This window comes from Larimichthys crocea, chromosome II (genome assembly GCF_000972845.2).
Source record: "Larimichthys crocea isolate SSNF chromosome II, L_crocea_2.0, whole genome shotgun sequence".
NCBI lineage: Eukaryota > Metazoa > Chordata > Actinopteri > Sciaenidae > Larimichthys > Larimichthys crocea.
Genome location: NC_040012.1, coordinates 3,650,853 through 3,670,280, shown reverse-complemented (window position 1 = coordinate 3,670,280; position 19,428 = coordinate 3,650,853). Strand labels below are relative to the sequence as shown.

General features: G+C 42.7%; 1 protein-coding gene across 1 annotated transcript in view; it reads left to right on the top strand.

The window, feature by feature from the left end:
- LOC104930077 (receptor-type tyrosine-protein phosphatase N2) overlaps positions 1-18,707 on the top strand; it is a 194,601-nt gene extending 175,894 nt beyond the window's left edge. The window contains exons 20-23 of the mRNA XM_027288987.1: positions 3,619-3,672; positions 7,634-7,698; positions 12,497-12,570; positions 15,657-18,707. Of these exons, the coding sequence (XP_027144788.1) occupies positions 3,619-3,672; positions 7,634-7,698; positions 12,497-12,570; positions 15,657-15,728 (265 nt within the window). The 3' untranslated portion in view covers positions 15,729-18,707. The remainder of the gene's footprint in view (positions 1-3,618; positions 3,673-7,633; positions 7,699-12,496; positions 12,571-15,656) is intronic.
- Positions 18,708-19,428: the final 721 nt, after the last annotated feature.

Genomic DNA, 19,428 nt, shown 5'->3' with positions numbered 1-19,428 from the left:
TCTCTATAGCCGATCATACAATACAGAGGTGCAGTGATGGGCAGCCACCCTGGGAGCAGCCGGGGTTCGGTGCCTTGCTCAAGGGTGCGCCTTGGCAACGCCCAGGAGGTGAACTGGCACCTCTCCAGCCACCTTCCCGAGTTCACAAGCCAGATCCCTGCAGACTGAGCTCCTGCAGAGTTAGACCAGATAGTCGGGACACATTCTCCTATCAGATATTACACAGTAGCTACCGTACCTTGAGCTCATCTTGTGTCTGGTTGATGGTTTTGCTACAATCATCAGATGATTGGACTCGGTGTGTGCTGCATTTCAGTGTTGGGAAGGTAGAGAGATACCTGTATGCCACGTTTTTTTACCTTTTCGTTATCACAGCCTGTTTCTGGCACTTGCACGCCGTTGCAAACCTGCAGCACAAAGCCGGCGGGGAGCCGAGGAGTGTTTTCAGCTGCTGAACACACTCTGTGTTTGCAGCTTCAGTTGATTATGATGGACGCGCTGTGCTGTGTGAAGCAGTGCAGGCGATAATGGAAATGAACAGCGGCGGTGTCACGTGTCATAACTGTAGAGACATTTTCCAGTCGTACAGGCTTCTCACCTGTTAATGCACGGCCGGAGCAGGGGCACAATTATCGCAATTATCGGTAAGGGAAATTGATCTCACGTTGCAGACTACGTTCAGGCCTCTCAGTGTGGATTGAGGTCGTGATACGAGGACACGAGTGTGTTAGCTCATCTTTCTCTCTGTCCTCATCCATCTGTCTCGTCCTCTCTTTTGTCTCTCTCTCTGTCAAGCTTGACTCTCTCGTACGCGGCGCTTCTTTTGAATCCCGTTACCCCTCTTACACACCCAACCCCTGCCCCCCTACTGTGATTCTCTGCCGGCTGTTTCCATGGTAACATCACTTTTAATTGTCTGCGGTGAGCTCTGACTTTTCAATTTTGCTGCTTTGGAGGATGAAAATGAGTTTCGTGTTGTTGTTTCTTTCTTGGGTTTTTTGTGATGTGATTACTACGTTGTGCGTTCACCTCTCGGCCCGAGGAAACCCTTTCAAACTCGAATGTTTTGTCAGTTTAGCACGGAGGTTGTTTGTCCTTAAAAAAACAACCCTGGAAACATTGTTAAAGATTCAGCTTTGGTTATGCATAACAGTAGGAGATTTGTTCTCAGTTTAGGCCGCCGACTGACAATTATGTTCTTCTGTTTCATGTGTTTTATGTGTCAGAACGAGTCGGATGAAGAATTTAATTTGTTTGTTAGTGCAAACTTCTGCTACAGCTTCATGATCCTCTAAATTTTTGATTTTGATGATGGAAAATGTTTCATTTTTATCCAGATCTGGCCAGATCTGTCTTCCTACCCGGTGTTAAATCCGTTAAAAAAATCACCATCAAATATTTATTTTTTGGACAAAAAACACAAACAACTCCTTCTTCTGGGCCTGTCAAACACATCTCATGATCCTCAGCAGATGGAGTTTGCTCAGTTGCCATTACATGTCCTAATTACTAATTTTTCGACTCTGTTTGTCCAAACTTTCCACCAAATCTCATTTTTTTATAGATAGACAAGGTCGAAGAGGTTGAAAACAACCTGAGCAGAGCTGAAAAATGTATAGTTTCGATAAAATACAGTCTGGTTTTGGAAAGTTTCAAAACACTTTAGGTGAAAATGAGGAAAAAGCTGTTTACAGCGAGGACTTAGGGAGGATTCAGACACCCAAAGGTCGTGAGATTTACTCTATCAATGATTAAAAATCATCAATGATTAAAAAGTGAAGCAGGTCTGATTTTTCTTTCCTTGACTGAGCGATGCATTATGGATCACACACACCTTAATATAACATGTTCCTGCTGAATATTGTTATTTAGAGTTATCACCATGAAATAGAATCAGAGAAGATCTCCAGCTGGGATCAAACTCGCGGCTCTCAGCTTCTCGCTCGGGTAGAAGCTGGATGTTCATGATTCACTGGCTGCTGTGCATTTTGATGAACAAGGTGTGAATTTCTACCACCGGAAAAGAAGAAAAGAAAAAGGCATGTGCCGTTTTCGAACCGCGGCGCTTTGAGGCAGCGCTCGACTGTTTTATGCATGCGACAAACATGAAAGCAAAGTACAGCTCGTCTGTTTGGAAGATGATGACACAGAGATGGGATGGTGACTTCAAGACCTGACACAAAAAAAGACAGAAATCCATGGGAACTGTTAAAAAATCTCTTTTTTTCTTCATTTCGTGGAAGCTGGTTGTTTCCGTCAATACAGTGGATTTATAGTCCCTAAAAGCAGCCAATTTAGGAAACAGTTGTGAGCCCGTGGGATCGATTTTCTGCTGCTTTACAGCCCCAAACAGGACGAAAGAGCTTCCTTCTTCTTCTTCTTCTTCTGTATAAAAACCTTTCAAAGTTTGTAGATTACGACCGTTAGATTTGTTGTTCTGGTGGTCAGTCATGATACACGGTGCACCTTTAACATGATATGTGGTGTTAAAAGTAACTCAGATGTTTGTTGTCCAAGTCTAGACATTGCTGAGAATAATCTTCAAAACTTCAGAGAGCAACCACCATCTCGTTGTGTCTACTGACGATTGGCTGTCTGATGGTGTCTTTGCATTGTCGCCCCAAAAGAGATTTTAAGGATAGTTTCGGGATTGGATTTAGGATTGATTGATTGTAAGTCCCCCTTTTGCCTCCCTGACCCATCGAGGTATAGACTCCACTAGACTCTGAAGGTGTGCTGTGGTATCTGGCACCAACATTAACAGCAGATCCTAAGTTGCGAGGTAGTTCCTCCAAGGATCGGGCTCGTTTGTTTGAGATCTCGAGAATCCGGAGGTCTTGTCAACACCTTGAACTCGTTGTTGTCCTGAACAATTTCTGCTTCGTGGCAGGGTGGCAGGGTGCATTATCCTGCTCAAAAAGGCCACTGCCATCAGGGAGTACTGTTTCCGTGAAAGGGTGTACGTAGCCTGCAACAATGCTTTGGTAGGTGGTAACATCCACATGAATGGCAGGGTCAACTTTCGCTCCCCACGTGCATCAATGAGCCTCGGCCACCCACGATTCTCTCACCGGTTCACCACTTTTCCATCCTTGGAACCACTTTTTGATAGTTACTGATCACTGCAGACCAGGAACACCCCAGAACAGCTGCAGTTTGTTGGTTCTTGTCGAAGTCGCTGAAATCCTGACACTTGCCCATTTTTCCTGCATCAACTTTGAGGACAGATAATCATTGTCATTCACTTCGACTGTCAGTGGTCGTAGTGTTCACAATGATTCATGATGATCAGTGTACAGCTGAGCTTTTCGAAGTTTTTGAATCTGTTGTTCACTGACAAACAGCTTCACTTTGGGTAAAACTTTGAACTCTTGGCCTCGGTACTCGAGTAAAACCCGTGAAGATCACAAGCTTAGAAAATATTTTTGCAATAATTTCAAAGTTGTGCAACTTAATGATGATTCTGGCAATCCTAACAGAACATTTCTTTGAATGAACAGCGCTGTGCGTGCTGTTCTCTGTGGTTATTATTTTTGAAAGCGTTTTTTAAAGGATGCATGATGTATTGACTGAGTGTTGCTGTACTCATCTTGTTTTTCTGTTCTGTTTTTTTTACAGGAAAGTTAACAAGTGCTACCGGGGACGCTCGTGTCCTATCATAGTCCACTGCAGGCAAGTATACTAATAACTAAAGTTTCTTTGTGTTTAAAAAGGTTCATCACATCCAAAGTTATAAAATGTTTTGTTTTTTTATGTTGTTAATGAGCAAATAAGATAAACAGACCTCTTAATGATGCGCTCCGAGGATTTGAAGCTGAACTCGATTCCTTTGTGGTTTCCGAGCAGTCCACGCTCCCGTGTCACGTCTCGGGAGTCGTCGTGTCGCTCGTCAAAGAAGGACGACGAACATTTAAAATGAGAAATTAGCCCAAAAAAAAAAAAAAAAAAGTTGTGGTTTAATTTGACAAACTGTCCACGGAGGAGGGGTAACTTTTAATTGGAGGCACTTCAAAGTTTGTGGCATCGGTCGGAGCCCGTGGGTGAAATAGCAGAGGGGTAAATAGGAGTAGGAAGGGTTGCAGCTGGTGTGTGATAGCACATCTGAATACCTCCACCAACTCAGGAAATAACTCAGGCCACCGAGACTTAATTAAGTCTGTATTTAACAGAGAAATCTGCCACCGTTTTTTTTTTGTGGAAACACTCTGCAATGATTGGATTAGAGGACACAAAAAAAACTCTCTTCCATAACAGATAGCCGTTATATCTGTCTGCTCGCTCCTCCAATAAGTGATCTATTATTTAATATGGTGTAATGGCTCTTCCAAGATGATGAAACTACATTTCTCTGCCAAATTGCCAAGCTGCACCGGAGTATGAAACCTGTCTTTATGGAGCAGCAGCACACAGCAGCTGGATCATCCCTGAAGTTCCCCAGTTACCTTTATGACTGTACCAGTAAATATAATGTCTGGAAACGTCGTAAAAAGCTCCACTTGATGGTTCGTTACCTGGTTTAAGGGTTACTGTAATACACACACAGTCAGAGCAGGTTGACATGAGGCAAATAGTTGCATACTCCCCAGAAGCTTCACACTTTTCCCCCCTGGACCGTCTCATTTTTCTCTCTCGTTACCTGCGTGCTTTCATCAAAATGAGTCATACACCTTCAGGAATCGCATGAATTCTTCACTCAAGCGGAAATATTTCCAACTCGCATGCATGCATGAGTCTTCGCCTCGATTCGTGCCGCCTAGATCAATCCACTCGCTCACGATTATTTTTTTCGAACGCCTCTGCATGCAGTCAGTTTGAACGCACTGTGAGACGGTCCACACCTGCAAAGGAACACGAGCTATCCTGGATATTGTTTTATGTTGACATCTTATCGTCATCACGTCACATCTTGTGGGAATAGTAATGCATGAACACGCCCAAGACCAACAGTCAGAGGTTTCCCATTGCACCTGCATGGTGTTCCACCAGACATCTATGAAATCTTACAAGGCTGCCTCACCAGGAGCTTTGCAGAAGCTAGATAAGGTTTCTCTTTATTGATGTGCTTCTACCGGTCGGTAAGAAGGCCACATAGTTTCTGTTTTTTAAGATTGGGAGTCTGCACAGCTTCAGGGCTGGACGCCTGGCTCTGCCACCCGTACGCTCAGGGCGAGCCAAACTGTTCTCGTCTGTTGTTCCTCGTTGGTGGAACGTCCTACCAGTTCCTACCAGATCAGGGGCGTCCCTCTCTACCTTTAAGAAACCTCCTGAAGACCTCCAGCTCTTCAGAGAGGACCTCCTCTCCAACATTACCAACAACTGGACATGATAAATCTATCCCCCTCTACAACGTCACAATCAAACTCATCATAGTCGAGCCCGATAGAATCGAGCAGTTAGGCCTCGAACTCCAGATTGAAGTCACCATGCTCTTACGGAAGAGTTTTTATTGGCTTTGAATCCACCGTGTTTGAGCGACTTTCTGTTTTCCAATAACAGCATGCTTTGAAAACGTCCAATCCTGTTGTGTTCTCATGTTTATTAAGACCTTTGCGTGGCCGACATCATCACCCGTATCCTCAGATTCAGTCCGGCTCGTCCCTAAACCCGACCAGCCGACTGCGTCTCAGGATGCAGAAACTCTCTCATTCATCCGGCGGACTTTTACTTAAAGCTTTCCAACGAGTTTGTCAAAGCCGACTGTGCGCCGCCATTTATCACCCTAATGTGTACAGAGAGCAGAGTGAAGCAATCAGGATGAGAAGTGAGCAGATGCAGAAATTCAATAATCACACAGCATTCAGAGGACTCCGCTGCCTCTCTTCATTTCTCTCTCCTTTCTGTCTTTTTTCTAAATTTTCCATCCAGCCATCGTCTACATCTCTTTCTTTTCCTCCCCCCTCTCTCTCTCTCCATGCGCCCTCGTCTCTCATTTTAAATAGTGTGAGAGGAGAAGGCAGCAGACATCTTGACGTGTTTACTCACAGCCCTCGGGCTTGTGCTGACACACACACACACACACGCACACACACACACACACACACACACACACACATCACATATCTTTGATCGCCTTGTAATGATCCTGGCAAGGTGCAGCGATACGACAGATCTAATCACGCCGTAATAACCTGCACGACACACACACACACACACACATGAAGACATGCAAACTGTCTGAGATCAGAGTGATAGTAGTATCTGCGTGGACGCCACACACACACACACACACACACACACACACACAGCCTGTTACTGCGGTGGTACTGCTCAATTACTGCCACTGGGTGTGTTACAATATACAGCTGTGTGTGTGTGTGTGTGTGTGTGCCTGCAGAAAATGAAATATTTAGGAAGTATGGATGCATCCCAGCAAACACACACACACACACACACACACACACACACACTTGAGGATTACACAGCAGCCCATGAAATAGACTGGTAGGGGTGCAGACATCAATTTTCAACACTTAAATCTCGGATACTAAATATTCCCTGCACATACATTACAGTCTAATTCTGATTTTTTGTGCGCGGCGTTGTCGCTTTATGATAAACATGCATTCACATGTATGTCGAACAAACGTCGTAGCTTTGCAGTTTTGTTCCTCAGATGATCTTTGACCAAAATAAAACACGCTCCGGCCTCTCAGTTTCGTAATCATACACCCTTGAAGTTGTTTATCCCCTTGAAATAGCATTAGAAGACTCATAACCCTCGACATATTAATTCTCACCTGCTTAACACCGGAGTTACATCTGTCTTCGCTCCGTGGTCGAGGATATGCAATAAGTGGCGTTGTGAATCTGTGGGTGTATTATTCAGATGATATAACTTCGCTGTGCGGTCTTGCAGCAGCAGTGGGACTTGCTGACTTGCCAACAACGCTGCCAAGTTTTTGTTTAGTTTTTTTTCTAAACGCCCGTTAACGTTTCAGATTTAATCATTTTTCACTCGCTCACAGTCTTATTTGAATTTGCGTCAGCGGGGCACAGAGAGAGAGAGAGAGGACGTTAATTCATCCTCGTCGGGATAAAAATACACAGCTGCCAGACTGAACTTGTAAAAGTCAACATGACGGAAGATCGAGAAAACAAAGCCAAAAATGTAACTGGAGAAGAAGAAACACACGCCGAGAGACGACTTCATCTGTGACCAGACGGAAATATGACAATCTCCACAGGTCACGTTGTCAACGCTTAATGCAGCAGCAGTAATATTGAAACATCTCAGAAGTTTTTTTGTTTTATTTCGTCTCCCCGAACTCTTCCTGATAGCAGGAAAATGAAGTTTCAAAGTCAAATCTTACGTAACAGAAAGACTAAACAGAAGCACAGGCTGACAGTTTATGAAGCAACATCCATCATGAGACACGAAATACTTCAGTTCCTTCAGGATTTACAGTCTACTGCGATGTAGCAGAAAATCTGTTATGTAATAAAAACTTTTTAGACACGATGGACGATGCATGCAGAGCTTTTTGTGCCACGTACTCATGTTGGTTTGTCAGTTTTCACGATAACAAATATGATTTTGTGCCACGACATGAACGATAAGAGGAATATGGAAAAGTTTTAATGAGAATTATATTCATTAAATTGTAATTAACACCTCTCTTTCTCTCTCTCTCAGTGATGGTGCAGGAAGAAGTGGGACCTACATCCTGGTTGACATGGTCCTCAACAAGATGGCTAAAGGTGGGTGTCCTTTCTCTTTGCCTATGTGGAGAGGCGTTGCCATGGCAACCCCAAACCCCAATCCAAATATACCCACCCAATATTTCTTTTATAAAGTTGAATTAATAATTGCATTAAAAATAATGATACTTAAATAGATAATTGCAGCGACGAGCAGCCCCCGAGCGACAGGAAACATTCACGTTTATTTAGTTTTTGCTTAATTAGTGCAAATTATTATCTTTTACGTTGCCTGTGCTGCTTTGGCAACAGACCGTCATCCCACAAAAAGAAGATATATAAGGAAGGAAAGAAAAGAGGAGGAATAATTGGTGGAAAAGAGAAACTAGACGTTCTTATTTTAAAGTCCACAAACTGTTTTAAATCACACGGCGTTGACGCCGAACATTTCATCTGAAGTAGTGAAGTGCATTTTAAGCACATTGTGAGTGTGTGATAATTACTGTAATTAGAGCATGATATCATAAACACAGTGTAGTAATTAGGTTGGGGACTGAATATTTCATTGGGCAGTGGCAGTTCATGACACGACGTTAAATGAAGTTCTTTTATAGATAAAGCCTCTTAGTGCTGCTGTAGTTATATAATATACAGTATATATACTCAGAGCCTTTCCCACCGGCACATAGAGGGCTGTGTCGTGTGTGTGTGTGTGTGTGTGTGTGTGCATATCTTTTTGTTTCTTTGTATGTGTGTGTGTGAAGTGTGTCCCATGGTGGTGCTGCTGCTGTAGCAGAACGAGCTCCTGGGTCTTTAATTCCAGATCAAAGGCTTGGTTTGGGCATCAGGGGCCTTTGCCCAGGCTGTCACACTGTGATCAGGGGCCCCGGGTCCCGGGGAGAGAAGGGCGGGGCGGGGATGGGTGGGCGGGAGTTGGTGGATGTGACAGGAGGCGGGGGCGGTTCGGGGACAGACGGTATCCTGTACGCCAAATTTAAAAAGTTCTCGACACTGAATTTTTGTCTTTGGTCGTACTAAAACATATTGAACTTTATTATTTCTAGTTTTACTGCAACAAAAACTTGTTTGTTACCAGCCCCAAAAAGCAGGATGATATAACTTCATCACCGAGGTATCATTAGAGTGATGTCGGCAAGATATCGTTAATTTTTAATGTTTAATTGCTTCAGTGTGTGTGTGCAGAGTTCACGCTGGTAACACCAGAGTTTCATCTTCATTAAGGGATGTTTGTGAATAAGGCTGATGAGCTCACGCTGTACTCTGAGGTATAAATAAACAGGATATTTAAAGAACTAGATCAGGTCTAGATCAGACCAGGACCAGGACGTGTCGAGGTTTATTGTGCGGGTCAAAGTGGACTTCACCACCCAGAATGCAATGTGAAATCTGTAAGGGAAACAGCTTTGGTTGTTGGAGTTTTAGTTGATCTAATTGCCTCTGAAGCGTTTGCATAAACCTGATGTTATGAACCTCATACAGGAACGTTAGGGTTAACGACATGAAACTCAGCTGATGTGACGACGCTACCCAACAGTTAAGAAGAAGAACAACATCCAGCTTCTACTTTAATAATCATCCAGAGATATAAAGGCAGAAATACTGAAAAGTTTTGGTTTCTAGTTTCTATTTTTCTGCTGTAAAGTGACCCACTTATATCTGATATAACTGGTCAATAGCTCATATATAACTATAACACTCTACATTACTCTACACTATGCTGATGATACTTAACTCTTCATTACCTAAACTTGGGACTCCACTGATTTTTTCTCCCATAAATTTGGAGGTTTAAACTGATTTCCATGCAGAATCACTTTTATTGGCCACGTATGTGTGCACATACACACATTAGCTTGACAATGTAACATAACTAAGATGTACAGATATAAGTCTGACTTCATCATGTCATTTAAAAGCCTCAGTCTCTCTCTAAACGAGACTCAGACTCCACAACCTCAACGTTTAACGCAGGATTTCTGTCTCCATCGACAAAGCTCCAGCATTATTTTACAACAACTTTCATACAGTAGGCTCAGTCGGAGTAAAGTAATGTGTACTCTTCTTAAATAAAGTAATTAAATACTTCCTCCACTGGCTTTCGTTTTTCAGACGAGCCTCAGTTTGTGCAGGTTGAATTTTCCCTCCGGTTCATAAAATCTCCGCCTGGTTTTCCCTCCAGTGCATCACAGCTCTCGGCTCTCCACCCCCCTTATTTTAGGGCTTTTTGTCTGTCCTGAGAAGCTGGAGGCCCCCAGGTTTGCAGGCTTCCCCCATCCTGATCAAAGACACTTCCCACCACCTCCTCCTCCTCCTCCTCCTCCTCCTCCTCTTCTTCTTCTTCCTCCCTCTCAGACACAAAATCACTCCAGTTTCCCCTCACCCTCCCTCCTTCTTTCTTTCTCTCACCATTCCCACTCTTTTTCTCCCAAGGAATGAATTGTAAATTCGAGTATTATGGCGGTGTTGCAGGGTTGAGGAGGTATTGCCGTGGTTCTCACGTTTTGTTTTCCCCCCTTCTTCTTTTTTCCAAAAGGCTCCCTCATTTCCCTCATGTCACCCCCCTCCACCTCCGCACACACCACCCACCCACCTCCACCACCCGCCACCCTTCTCTTCATCTTAAGAATCGAATGAAACCCATCGAGTGCCGGAGAGCTTTTCAGCATCCCTCCCGTTTCTTTTGGCTTTTTTTTTTTCCCAGATCCAGCTGGTGAGCCCGGCTCTCGGCTTTTTTTCGTGGGGGTCCTTTGCGGCCTCCTCAAGGGTCCGTCTTTCTCTCTCCTCCTTCTCTTCTTCTATACTCCCCACACTCCCACCCCTCCTCACCCACTCCTACTCCGCGACCTCCACCCTCCGAAGCGAGGGGAGCCCCAGAGAGGAGGGAAGTTCAAAATGAGGCTGAGTTTTTCTTTTTTTCATCCCTCTACCGTCTCCTTCTAGAGAGAGTTTTGCAAAGCTCGAATAAGGCTTTACCGTCCATTTTGAGGTTTTATCAGAACCTGCACAATAGCCCCTCGGCTTGTTAAGTCCTCCCACCGCAGAAAAAACTAAAGCAGTGTAGTGTGTTGCAGCTTTCCTGGCTGGAAGGGGGTCTATTGTGCTGTAAAGAAGAAGAAAAAAAAACTGTGAAACAGAATAAGAAAATGGTGTGAATGAGCAGCTCTCCCACCATTCATTTCCCCGTTGATGCAGGCAAGAGAAAGAAGTGTTATTATGTGTCACAACAAGAATAAAGTGAAGAGAATTCTTGCGCTTTTTGTCTCCTCAGAATTTGGATAGAGGAGGAGGAGGAAGAGAGAGACGGGTGGACGGAAAACAAATTAAATGTTCTCTCTCTTGTTCTCTGTGAATTTAATTATTGTTCCCACCTCTCTCTCTCTCTCGTCTCTTTTCTCTCGCAGCCTTCGACTGTTTATCTGTTTCTTTGAGATGTCTTCTTTCCCTTTTAACGTCTATTTTAACTTTTTTCTTCTACCCGCTTCCTTTTTACAGCTAATGGTCGTACCTGTAGCTATTAGTCATGCTCCTTTTGACATTATAAGGCGGCAGAAGGTCGCGATGAGCTCAATGTGACTTTTAAAAAGGAGGATAAACTTTCTTTGCCTGGCAGGAGATGTTTGTCTGCTGTTCACATTAATATAAAAAAACTGATTTAATGTATTATTCTGACAAAAGTATCTCTTTAAAATGCACATTAAGAGCATCAAATCTTTGTCATTTACATAACTGGTCATCGGGTTCAAACACATTAGTGTTTCCAACGTGTTCGTCCTTTTGTTTCGTTCCAGAGTTTTCGCTCCTTAAAGAGCCGAGCATGACTTATTTTAATTCTGATATTGGAAAAAACAGACTCAGCCTTTTCAAACATCAATGAACAGTGAATAAAGTTTGAATAAGAACACCAATGTGTTGGTTTTAACCCGTCAGAAGGTCACGAGGTCAAATTGAAATGTTTGCATTGGTGCCAAAATAAGGATGACCCTCTAAAACCATCTACATATTTACATAATTCAATTTCTATTTGAAGATCTGCCAACTCATAAAGTAATTTCAACATATCTGCAATACAGAAGAATCAATATTATCAGCCAGATACAAACACTAAACCTGGAGACTTGGACTGCAGCTCGAGACTAAAAACATAAATAAAACATCAAGCTATTTTCTTGACTCGACTCTTCACTGAATTTAAAGTCATTCATAAATTAGTCAGATGAGATGATAATAAACTTTAGATGCAAACACACTTCTCTAAAAGGATTATAATCTCTTTGTAATATATCACAATGTCTGCTGATCTGACCAGTGTTTGGCCAGAGGTCATTCAGCCGAGCGCCGGCAGCCACACTTTCATCAGCTGTGGGGGCATCATGCCAATCTGGCACGCCGACTGGCTGACTGGCAAACACACACACACACACACACACACACACACACACACACACAGGCGTGTCGGATCTTGGCAGGCTCTGGTGGACAACCTCCATGAGCTCAAAGGCTACAGGATGACTATCAAAGCCCGACAAGGAGCTTTAAGATCAGTTTGTTTTGGAAGCGGCCACAAACATGTCGGCTTCTGATTTCCTTCACTAAGTCCTCGCACCAGTTTTCTTTTCCCTCTTTGTCTTTTTCATCCCGGAAACAAAACACCACCACCTAGCTGTTTGTGGAGTCAGTGTGTGTGTGTGTGCACAGAGGATGAATGTGTTTTTCTGTTCTAAAAGGAGTCGGTATCAAACAGCAGATTGACAGATGTTAGTTGGATTATCTTGGTGGCACTCTGAACACGATCCAACGCCGTTTCATGTGTGTTTTCTTTGTGCGTGTTACATGACAGGTGCCAAGGAGATTGATATTGCAGCAACTCTGGAGCACCTGCGGGACCAGAGGCCGGGAATGGTTCAGACCAAGGTAACACACACACACACACACACACACACACACACACACACACACATGCCTGAATCTGTCTGTTCATGTGGAAAACGTGTGATTCGTGGCCGCAGGTGATACAGGCCGCAAAACACGACTTGATTTTTTTTTTTACAGCCTAGCTGCTCATACGTCTTCAAACGTGAGCGATAGCTTCAGTCAGTGAAAGGAACTTTTCACACAGCGGGTACCACAGAGGAAGAGAGGAGACTACAAGATCAATGGAGTCTGTATGATGAAGTGACGGGGGGGTGAAGAAACGTTTCACTCAGTGTTGAGAAGAAGATACACCGAGCCAAATGATTAAACAAACAAGATACAGCGTGTTCATTAGTTTTTTAGGTGATGGTATTTTTGTGGACAGTCTTAAACCTGCATTGTTTCCAATGGCTCCATGTGCAACTTTAAGCCTTAATATAATGTGAACAGGTGAGTTGTATATAAATTCACCCTCAGTACAGTTGTCATGAACGGGAAAATTAGCTACACTGTTTTTTGTACCAGGCTGTAATCATGTTTATTTCTGCTGTGATGTTTTTAACATGGGGACTTATGGAGACTGACTCACTTCTGGAGCCGGCCTCAAGTGGCCACTTTAGAAATTACAGTTTCCCCCAAGTTTTCTTCAACACAGCATGATGTGCATTTAATAAATTGTGGAGTATTATTTCGGGCGTGGCTGCCTTTGAGTGTGTGTTGAGTCCAAAACGAGGCCGTGCTGATCAAATCTGAATCAAGACTTTGATACTGCATCGACTATTTCTCCCCTCAGATGTTTTCAGAAAAATATTAAGTGGTCACTTCTGGCTCCAAAAGACCACGATGACAAACCAATGCATGATGACATGACTGGTTTGCCTCCACTTCCCACCTCTAGCTTCATGCACAGACGGATAAGACAGGGTCGGACCATCTAACTCCAGAGTGACATCAACACTTCTCTCATATTGTTAGGCTGCTCGATATTTGCTTATTACCCACGTTGACCTGTGGCATTACACTTTTGTTATAATGTATCTCAGACTGGCTGCACTGAAGACTAATGCCTTAAAGTGGTGAAGTGTATCGCATTACTGTTTGATTTACTGTAATTAGATTACCGTCTCTGGCCTTAAGAAAGCAGCATCCCTGCATCACTTAGTTCCTCCAAGCGCTGCTGCTTCTTCTGCCTTGGTTCGATGAGCAAAGGTCATTTTAAGGTGGATCATCGGCTGATCGTACAGACTGTCTGTGCTTCATCACTGTCATGAGAGTTTACAAAGACAGTTTAGTCTCCACAAAGTCAGAAAATGTCAATTTCTCATTGTCCAATCTGATATTTAGTTGTTGACAAGTCGCCGGGATCAAACCTGCAACCTTCACGCCACAGTGCCGTCTCTTTAACGATCAATCACACCTCCATTAAAACTTCATTTTATCTGAAAGTTTCAGGCTGGCTGGTAGTTCTGTTGTGAGATGTGAGGCTGTGAGATTGTGGGACTAATTCCTCCACATCAGGCAAGATCAATCGATTTCTGAAAAGTCATTGAATAGGCATTATAGTCAGGTCTGCACAGGTCACAGAGGAATATGTATAGAATTCAAATAGATGGTGATTATCTGAGCTAAAACCTGCCGGCAGGGTTCTCTTTCAAGTCTTCAAGTCATTTTCTTTAGTATAAAATTCAACAATATGAACCTTTTTAAACAAAGTGACCACAAATATGATTTATTCCACAGATAAATCTGTAAATCACACTTCCGCACAGCTCAGAGCTTTACTTGAAACGACCAGAGTCATTCCTCGCCAGTCCGGGTTCTGGAAACTTCAATTACCGGCTGATCTGTGAACATAATTAGAAAGAAAAGGCAGGATGCGTGTGAAACATCGGTGGTATCGATCCGAGCTTTATTAAACCATGTATCCTGAGCTAGCGGCTGTCACGGCGCTCTCACACATTGATTCCCCTCGTGGTCAGCAGTCCCAGGCTCAACGCTCAGATTTCATTTCTGATTCTGATGAGGAAAGATGTTGTTTGGGCCAGTAATCTTCCACTTCCTCTAATGATACAACAGACTAAAGGTTAAGCATGCGTAGGTGTTTGAAACATCACTAAATGAGATGTGACCTTAAATATTTCAAAATAAAGTTTCTGTGTGCCACGAGGACACTTCAATGCAGTAAAGTTACGATGAACGGAAGTAAAATTCCAGCATCTTTTAAGGTTATTAACCATAAATCAAAGTAAATGTTAAATATGTTTTCCCATGAAAGGTTGAGATGGTTATTTCAGCCCTATATCTCCAGAGTTACCCAAGCTCCAAGGTGCTCCACCAATCACATGATGAGTTGGGGGTCTGTATATCACCTGAGGGACAAAACCCAGAGCGAAACATGAGGGATTGCTGCTTTTTGACACCCCTGTCCGTACCTTCACATACTTTCAGTCTGAAGCTGTTTCTTTGGTTTTGTCTACGCCGTTTTCAATCCCAGATGATGCAAAATCTGCTACAGCATAGACTTCAATTTTAGAAATCCTGTGTGTGGCTGTGGTTCTTGTTTCAAGAAGACAACAAGCTCCCAGATTTATGTGGAAGAACTTGGCCATCCTGCACAGAGTCCAGACCTCAACCCCATCCAACACCTTTGGGATAACCTGGAACGCCAACCAAGAGCCAGACCCAACATCAGTGTTAGACCTCCCCGATGTTCTCGTGGCTCACTGGAAGCAAATCCCTGCAGCCAGACTGAAAACAGAAGAGTGGAGGCGTTGTAGCAGCAGATTAATGTTCAGTGACATATGCATGATGTAATGTATCGAGATTCTTCAGCAACTCTGCTTAAAGAGCTTCTGCGGTGAATCGAACTGAAACTATCAAAGCGTTGGGAACAAAAGTAGGATTCTGCAGGACTTTGTTAACCAGCCAACGCTGATCTTTCCAAGTTGTTGTTTTTGCAGGAACACCAGGTTCATCATCTCGCCGAAGGGCTCTTTGGCAGCGCTGAAATCAAACTCGTGCTTTTCCAGCGGTTTGTTCGTTCATGTGTTTCTCAGTACTTCCTCTCTTTCTTTGTCTCCCTGCAGGACCAGTTTGAGTTCGCGTTGACGGCCGTTGCGGAGGAGGTGAACGCCATTCTGAAAGCTCTTCCACAATAGGAAGGAGCACCTGATGGTCTCTTCCTTCTCCCACCTCCCATCTATTTGCCTCCCTGTTTGCATGCCCTCCTTTCTCCTCTCGTTCACCCCTTCCGTCTCATCCTTTCTCATTTCCCAGTTGTTCCAGTCTCCCTTTTATCCAGCCTCCAATCCTGTCCTACCTTTACCTGCCTTATCCTTTTTACTCCCTATTGTCTCTTCCTAACTGTCCTACTTTCACTAATCTTCTCTCTTCCTTTCCGCTCCCTTTGTTCCCTCGTTCTCACCTTTTTTGTCTCTCACGTCTCCTCTTTACCTCCTCTTCCTTCCACTCGTGGCCCCCGTCATCTCCTCTTCTCCTTCCATCTTAGTAGACATTGTGCCAGTCGAGCTAATCCTGTACAAAGATAGACCTTCCTTCTATTGTAATGATCCATGCAGCCTGTTTTCCAAAGTGACATTTAAACACATTTTGATTGGTTGATAAAAAAAAAATGCTTCTCTATGTTCAGTATATTTATCATAGTTTCTGTTTCTAGAGAAGGGTTGTTGACCTCATGGGCGTCAGTTCGCGGTGGAATGATGAGCCGGTCTTCATCACAGTGTGGTCGATCTTAAAAGTTCTGGTGATCCGACCAAAATCACGCCAGTCAAAGTCAAAATTAGGGTTTTATTTTGTGTTTTATATCAAAAGAAATGAATACCAATTTGCAGACATCAGCTTGGACTGTGGAAAATTGCAGTGGGACTTTTTCACAACAACTTTATTGATTAAACAGAAACTGATGATTTTAATTTCCCCAAATAATGTCGAATATTTGCCCTTTATCATTTCACTGTATTGACGCCCGTGATTGGTCTTTGTTCTGGAGTGTGTGTACGATCTCGGTCATCATGTGTGTATCACAAAATTGTGTTTGTGTCTGACTTTTAGTGCCATGCTTTCCGATGTTATGTTTTTAATGCAGTACGCTAGAGTGTCACTGTAACTCATCAGACGCCTAGTGTTGATCAGTGAGACGAAATACTCCAAAAAAAAATTTTTTTATTTCATTTCAGTTATTTTTCTTAACAGTAAGTGATAAAAATAGGCTGTCGTATCCAGAAATTTGCAATTTTCCATTTATTTTAAGAAATATATATTAAAAAAAACGATGCTGGTACCGGATGTGAGGTGAAATATCATGAATATATTTTTTCCAGTGTGTAATTTTCATCATCCTAGTAGAAGCAATATTGTGTTTCTTCAAAACCTGAATCGTTATCTCTTGTGGACAACCAATATTGTGGCTTGTCAGTGAAGTTACACTCATGTCTGCCTTAATAAAAAAAACAAAAAAAAACACACAGTAGATGGTCTGGTAAATGTGTCCAGCCACCTGGAAACAAGGCTAGTGCGCAACGCTTCATTTTGAAATGGCCTTATTCCAGCGGATTAACCTGTGGATTAAAGGTTTGCTGTGCTGCTACTTAATGAAAATCCCTCCGATAATCACTGAAGAACGTGCCGTCTTTAATAATCTCAGGGCAGGAAGTCACCTTCTGTCCGAAAGTTTGTCTTTGAACGCTGGAACGAGGCCATTATAAAGTCGAGCGTTTCTGACTTAGTACTTTTATGATGAAAGAGGACAGTCTTGCTTCTCAATAGCAGTTCTTCTATGTAGCATTGATGGATGATTTGTACGTGTATAGTAGCTGAACCTGTATTGCATTGAAAAATAGCTGGTTTTCCCCAAAAGCATCTTGATTTGGTTGTAGTCAATGAAAGGAGCATGTTGTAGCCCATTTATCACAAACTACTTTTGACTTTACATCGCCGCTAACCAAATCATGTCACTGTGTTTTGCGTTTTTGCAACCGTTGATTTCCGTTCATTGCTGTCCAGGATAAAAGTCTATGAGTGGAGTATTTATTGTTACAAGATAATACAGAGTGACCTCTCCACAAAAATACGTCACCTTCTACCAAATTATATGTAGCAAGTTTCTGGCAATTGATTATGATATTGTGTGGAAGTTAATGGAAGCCAATGGCTGCCGTGGAAGCAGACAAATATTTAAAAAGTTGTCAGCAGTAATTAGACTTGCTTTGATTTAAGGGGGAGAAACACCAGTATGGTCATGCTGTGTTGGCATGAACAGTTTGTACCCATTGATGCATTTTTGTACTTGGATTATTTCAGTTACGTTATTCATGAATTGCTTAAAGTTCATTGGACCGTTAAGATAACCTGTCGAATACGAGCATCAACCCAGAAATCATTTTGCTTTTCTTGGCTTTCCAAACACGAGGAACCCTCAGGGGGGTTTTGGGGCAAAGAGATGTTTTTGTCCAGAGAAATTCTACTTCTCATAAAAACACTGATTTTTTTTGTTGACTGGGTTTCCGTTTGCTTGGGGTGAACACATCCATTATCTAAAGATGACTTTGGGAAAACCAGCTCATAGTTTGTGTAAAAATCGACTTAATTTCACTACTTTCAATTGGCTGACAGATTCTATCCATCAAGTCCTAGTTTAGTTTGTCCAATCTTATTTGAATCACCAACAATGTGACTCGCATACACTATGGCATGGCTTTATTCAGCGAATCAGTGTGCTGTACGTTCCCGTGGCCTCATGACGAGCTTAGCAAAAAACTCTTCAAGCAAACAAAACGAACGCTGGTTTATCTCGTCACTTCATTTCAGAATAAAAAGTGCAAAAGCCAAGGATTATCATTTCCAAAGAGTGCAGATCATGGTTAAAGCCAGTTAAAAAGGTGGTGCAGTATCAAGCTGATGCAACACTGCAGCAAGCTGGTGTCATGTTGTTCGAATCAACTCCATTTTTCATCACAAAACTCAAACACGCTGCAAAGAAATGCTCCTTGTAACAGCTTCTTCAATGCACAATGAATCCTAAGTCATCTGCCTCTTTGAAGATCATGTATGTTATAAAAATGTGAAAATATGTGAAACTGCATTGAAAGAATTGAAATTATCTGATTCAACTGGACATTTTTTTTAATGTAAGGCAAAGCTAAACTTGTTATAATGGGTATTTTTTATGCAGTCAGTAGGTCATATCCCCCCATAAGGCTGTTCTTTCTTTCACTCACTCCATCAAGAATCCACAGATAGCTGGTCTGTTGCATTAAAACTGTACATAATCCAAAAAAAACAAACAAACAACAGAAGATATTTTGTTCTATCGGTGTATACAACTTGTGAATAAAGTCTCATTGTCGATGCAGTATTGTAATGCAATCCTGACTTGCGAGTTGTGTCTCTATTTTTTCTCTGTCTTGCCACTGCTGTACATAAAACTTATGCTTGGGCCGTAATTGTACACAATCATTTGTACCATCCGGGTGGGTGGCGAAACATCTGTTTTATAGAGGACCGAGCAACCGGCTGCATTTTAAATGGGATATGGTGTCGTTAGGTTAGGTGCGATACAATGCTCCATCCTGCAGATTGTTATTTTGCTGCTCGTCATTCGGCGTATCCCAACTTTGTATTCAACACTCATCCAGTGAAAGTTTTTCTGAGAACACCTACTCGTCTCCTTCAGCATCGCTCTGCTTCTCATTCACAATTTCACACTCTCAAAGTTGGTGGCAGGGAAGAGCCGGCTAATACATCCTCATCTCGGGCGTCACAGTTTGGTCCAACAGGAAAATGCAAAAGCTAAAAAAATTCGAGGTAGTCTTTAACAAGTAAGTAAAAAAAAACAAATGG